This window comes from Bidens hawaiensis, unplaced genomic scaffold (assembly GCF_021521415.1).
Source record: "Bidens hawaiensis isolate Kalapana, Puna unplaced genomic scaffold, B.hawaiensis_p1.1 tig00023392_1, whole genome shotgun sequence".
Classification (NCBI taxonomy): Eukaryota; Viridiplantae; Streptophyta; class Magnoliopsida; order Asterales; family Asteraceae; genus Bidens; species Bidens hawaiensis.
Window position 1 is genome coordinate 191,252 of NW_027493662.1, and position 5,498 is coordinate 196,749.

General features: G+C 34.1%; 1 protein-coding gene across 1 annotated transcript; it reads left to right on the forward strand.

The window, feature by feature from the left end:
• Window positions 1-1,042: 1,042 nt before the first annotated feature.
• LOC143567338 (DNA (cytosine-5)-methyltransferase DRM2-like) lies at window positions 1,043-4,845 on the forward strand. The gene is made up of 9 exons (XM_077053785.1): window positions 1,043-1,079; window positions 1,183-1,311; window positions 1,415-1,514; window positions 1,605-1,651; window positions 1,947-2,102; window positions 2,159-2,258; window positions 2,354-2,439; window positions 2,972-3,703; window positions 4,152-4,845. The coding sequence occupies exons 1-9, from the start codon at window positions 1,077-1,079 to the stop codon at window positions 4,590-4,592; spliced, it is 1,794 nt and encodes a 597-aa protein (XP_076909900.1). The 5' UTR covers window positions 1,043-1,076; the 3' UTR covers window positions 4,593-4,845.
• The last annotated feature ends 653 nt before the right edge of the window (window positions 4,846-5,498 follow it).

Here is a 5,498-nt window from a genome sequence, read left to right on the forward strand (position 1 = left end):
TATTACAAAAATAGTCCTTCAAATTGTTAAAAGACTAAAATGCCTTCATGTGCAAGGCATATGAGATGACTTAACTGAAAAACTTAACATCTGTTAGTGCAAAGGACTAAAACCAAGACGAATATTCAAATAAATGATAAAGACTGAAACTCATTTTCATAAAAGACCCGATCCATAATTTTCTATTTTAAAAGTACAAAATTTGTAATTTTCTATTTATTGGACTTACACTAACACTGGTTCTGTTCATCCAAAGTGACACTTAGGGGAACATTAGTTTTGATTTTTGAATACGAAGTGAGAAATCAACGGATAACAAGAAGAAGACGCGTGTAATTCCATGGTGTCCGTTTCATTATTTAATTCTCTTCTCGTATATCGTACTTTTGGTTTTCATCACAAACTTACAGTTTTCTTTCTTTCTGCATATCAATCTACATCTATAATAGGTAACGATCATCTTAACTTAACTAAAATCATTAGCATTATGTGAAATAATCCCCAAAGAACCGCTGTTCGGTTGCTTTGTTTTTAACTGCATTTTGATTCTTAGCTCGCGGGATTCTTAGACATTTGTTAAAATTGATGTGAAATTGCATGTAAATGCGGTTTGTTAATGGTGTTTAGTTGATCATGCATTATGTTCAATCATTATTTCACTGCGATTATGGCTAATTACGAAGGTTAAGGCTTCTTAGGGTTTCAAATTTTACCAAATATATATGCTTTAATAAACGATATCATGTGCAATTTATGTTCTTTTAGTCACATTATCTTCATATTGTTCGATAATGTGTTGTTGAATGAACACTTTTTTTATTAGATTATATAAAATATATTAGTTAAGGTTTATCGTAATCAGAGCCGTTGGCCGAGCCGGAAAAAAAAAGATGATGATGCTTTTCGGTCCAATAAGATGATCAAGGTCGAATCATATATATTATAAGATTTATGTTTTTACATATATGTACATAAATTATATATTTTTTACATTTCTCTTTGATTTTAAGTTTTAACTGTGAATCATCTTCTTATGCTGGACAGATTCAAAGCATCTTTCTGCAGGTTACTGAGAAATGGTACTTCTAATGCTTAATACCATACATCTATTTTGAGTGTTTATTATTACTAATTTCATCAGTTTCATATATTTTTTATTCGATATTGATTTCACTTGTACAGGATGATCATCATTCTGATGAGAATATTGATTGGGACACTGAAGATGAACTTGAAATTGAGAACATAGTCCCCACATCCGCTTCCGCTTTAGTTACTAGGGATGCTGGAGCTGTTAGTAGCAATGGAGAGGTTAGTTTTCACTTTTCCGGCTAATTATAACTTTTTAAGTATGTATAACTAATATTATAGCATGAATTGAAGTCAAATTGACTGCTTCTCTTTGTGTTTCAAGGCAAGTTCATCCGCAGGTTCTTCAGACTCCAATCTAGTCCAACATTTCTTAGGGATGGGGTTCCCTGAGAATTTGGTTATAAAAACAGTTAAAGAAAATGGTATATTTTAATGTTTTATAATCATTCGTTTAAGATCAACTTTGATATGGAGTTCATGCTTATTTAACAACTTTGTTAATTCATGTGTAGTGGAAGGTGATGCTGACTCTATACTGGAAACCTTACTTGCACACTCAGTGAGTGAATATTTCATTTTCGTAAATTATTGCATATCTATACTCTTCAACAAAAACCTACAATGTTTTGCCACTTGTCACTCCCACATTAATCCTCACAATTTAAACCAATTAAATCCATAAAATGCTCGTTACCATTTATTTGTTAATTGATAGCTATTAATGACTTTCAAGGACGAAAATAACTAAATAAATACTTAAATTGTGACTAGTTATTAATTTTTATCAATTACCTGTGTAATACACGGGTCTTAAGCTAGTGTTCATATATTTATGTTATATCAATGTTTTGCAGGCTATTGATAATTCTCTAGAGGAACATAACTCGTGTGATCTTAATTATCACCAACAACAAGGATGTGTAACTGATGATGAGCTGTCTTCTGACTATGATGAGAGTCTTCTAGAAGATTTTTCTGAATTTGACAGTTTGTCTGATGATGAAATAACTGTAAGTATTTGTTAAATTGTATAACATGTGTGGAATTTAACTTTGGTTTTGTACAGGAGAATGATGATTCTGTAACTAAACATGATAAACCAATATCAAACTTGATAGATATGGGGTATACAGTAGAAGAAGCTTCTGCAGCAATGGAAAGATGTGGTGCGTATCACTGTTATATAATGAAAATTTTAAATTGCTTAAAAAAATGAAATTTGTTTATGTTTTGATAATATATGAGTTTACCAATTTTGCAGGTCCTGATGCCTCAATTGCAGAACTAACTGATATCATTTTTGCTGCACAAATGGCAAAAGCAGACTCTATGTTTTTTGAGGAAGAGGTGTCTACTTTTCTTAATGATACAGTTTTTAAAAACTTATATATAATTAAATACTGTTGGTGCCAATTTCAACCAATTTTTTACGTGAATGGTATGGTTTGGGTAATATTTCTTTTTTTTCTAACGGCCAAATGGTCAAAATAATAAAAAGTTTAATATATATATTTATGTTCAACTTATAAACAGGAATCTTTGAAAATGATTTTATTTCTTTATATATATGTTTTTATGTTTATTTTCATAATAATATGCTTTTTTTTCAATTTTTTTCTCAGTTTTTCTTACAATATTCAACTTTGACGATTTGATACACAATATCTTTTGATAGTTATAGATGTAATTAGGGGTTTGAGTTTTTTTCTTGAAGATGTCTAAAATTACATTTTAGTAAATTACATAATTAGTCCCTATGTTTAAACTTTAAAGAGACTAAAATGCCCTTCTACTTAACAGAACAAACAAACAATATTAAATGTTTGGCTTTACATTATTGTGCTTATTTTATATTTCTTTCCATCTAATATTAAACCAGAAACCGAAAAACGCGTGTGGCATGAACTGGAAACAGAAGCGGAAATTGTACGCGCTAGAGGCCCGGAAACGAAAGAAGCTAAAGGGCCCACTAACCAAAGAAGATGAAGTCATCCGTCTGCCAAAACCCATGATAGGCTACGGTGTACCATCACAATCTAGAGTGATAACACACCGAATACTCCCGGATGCAGCCATTGGGCCTCCATTCTTCTACTATGAAAACGTTGCTCTAGCTCCAAAAGGCGTTTGGGATACAATATCCCGGTTCCTGTATGACGTGAAACCCGAATTTGTAGATTCCAAATATTTTTGTGCAGCTGCAAGAAAACGGGGATACGTTCATAATCTTCCAATAAATAACAGATTCCCGATTCTTCCACTTCCTCCTAGAACCATACATGATGCATTACCTTTGACAAAGAAATGGTGGCCCAAATGGGACGAGCGTGTTAAACTCAACTGCTTACAGACTGTTTATGGGAGTGCTAGAACGACGGACAGGATCCGTAAGGCTCTCGAGAAATGCGGTGATGATGAGCCACCGCTTAATGTGCAGAAGTATGTTATTGAACAATGTAGAAAGTGGAACCTAGTTTGGGTCGGGAAAAATAAGGTTGCTACTTTGGAACCAGATGAAGTGGAAATGTTGTTAGGGTTTCCTCAAAATCATACGAGAGGAGGTGGCATTAGCAGGACAGACAGATACAAGTCGCTCGGTAACTCGTTTCAGGTGATAATTAATTATTTTATGTTATTGGGCTTTCCTCCTAAGGGCGTGAATTTCTGGTACAACACTAACCTAACCCGTTTAGCAGCCCTACTTCTCTGTTCCAAAATAATTGTCCAGTTTGAAACAGAATAGATATAACTGGTTACGTTTCTCATAGCCTAATTTCAATTACTGTTACAAACTCAAGGAAAGCATTTTTTATCTGGTAAAAGGGTAAAACTGCCATTCTACTTAATTGAAGCTGCAATAATTACACCATATTTAAATTGCGGCTTTGTTTTTGTCTAAGTGGAATATAATTTGGGATGGAGAGAGTATTATCATCAAGAGTTTATGTGAAAATTTTCGAGAACATGTTACAAAATTTTTATAAGAAATTTGAATGTGTAGCAGCAGTTAATGTTTAAAATCCCCGTTAATCTAACAATGATCATGCATTTAAAATCAGGTGGACACAGTGGCATATCACCTCTCAGTACTAAAGGACATATATCCAAAGGGTATAAACGTGCTTTCTCTGTTCTCGGGTATCGGTGGTGCTGAAGTTGCTCTGAACAAGCTCAAGATTCCCCTGAACAATGTTGTGTCGGTTGAAATCTCAGAAGCCAACAGAGACATAATGAGAAGCTGGTGGGAGCAGACAAAGCAAGGGGGCAATCTGGTCCATTTGTCTGATGTTCAAGAAGTGAATGGTGACACACTGGAGCAGTATATTGCTTTATTTGGTGGGTTTGACCTGGTGATAGGTGGCAGCCCGTGTAATAATCTCACGGGCAGTAATAGGGTAAGCAGAGACGGGTTGGAAGGTGAGCATTCTACTCTGTTTTATGATTTTTTTCGCATCTTAGAGTTGGTTAAATGCATAATGAGTGGAAAAAATCAGGTCTAAGTTTCTTCTCTAATTATGCTTTTGGTTTATGTTTAGTGAAGTTTTAGATCAAGACTTATTAGTAGTATTAGTAAATGACTTAGGAAGTGGAGACAGGTCTCTGCAAATTTTGTATAGATACATGCGGGCATTATGATGCATGCTATGAACTTACGTTTTACTTATGATGATGCAATTTGGTGCTTTGGGTTCATTTTATGCTCATCATTGAGATACTTGATTCTTCTGGTTTGAACGACTTGATAGCACCACAGCTAGCGCAGGTGGCTTTGCTATATGTAATAATGTTTGCGCAGGTGGGCTATGCCTTTATCTCAAATGGTTATTTATTTATTTATCTTTTATATATGTTTGTATTACTTAAGTCTCTTCTAGTGCATCATTTAAAGTTGTTGGGTGTCAAGTGAAACAAAAACACAAATTTAACATATTAGGTTTGTGAGGGTTGATTTGGCCCATGAAAGAACGAGAGAGGGGGAAGTAATTAATAGCTTAGAACTGTTCAAAAAGCTCGCGGATCGAAGCTTACTCAAAATTGGCTTGTTTGTAAACGAGCTTAGGTTGGCTCTCTCGTTTGGGTTGCTTATATAAACCCCAACTTTTATCAATCTTTTAAGCTCAAATCTCAATCGTGAATCAGTCCAATTTGCATCAAGACCTTGTAAGTTTTAACAATGTATCTGAGCCAATCTTTTTAAAACTGAGCTGAGCCAAATTCAAGTTTTCAGCACAGATTTAAATCATAGCTGAGCTCGAGTTCACCCTCGCTTAGATGTGGCCAAACAAGTTCAAATAATTTTAGCAATTGTAATTAGAGTTCGGACGGTGATTAATTTGTAGAATTGACAAGTAGATGGGACAATGATGAATTGTGTTGGAAGAAATGGAAACTAAGAGAAATCATCA

Bases quoted from the DNA above. Each gene is read 5' to 3' on its own strand.
- LOC143567338 (XM_077053785.1), top strand. The intron at 2,103-2,158 runs GTAAGTATTTGT...GGTTTTGTACAG, and splicing joins TGTCTGATGATGAAATAACT to GAGAATGATGATTCTGTAAC. The intron at 3,704-4,151 runs GTGATAATTAAT...ATTTAAAATCAG, and splicing joins CGCTCGGTAACTCGTTTCAG to GTGGACACAGTGGCATATCA.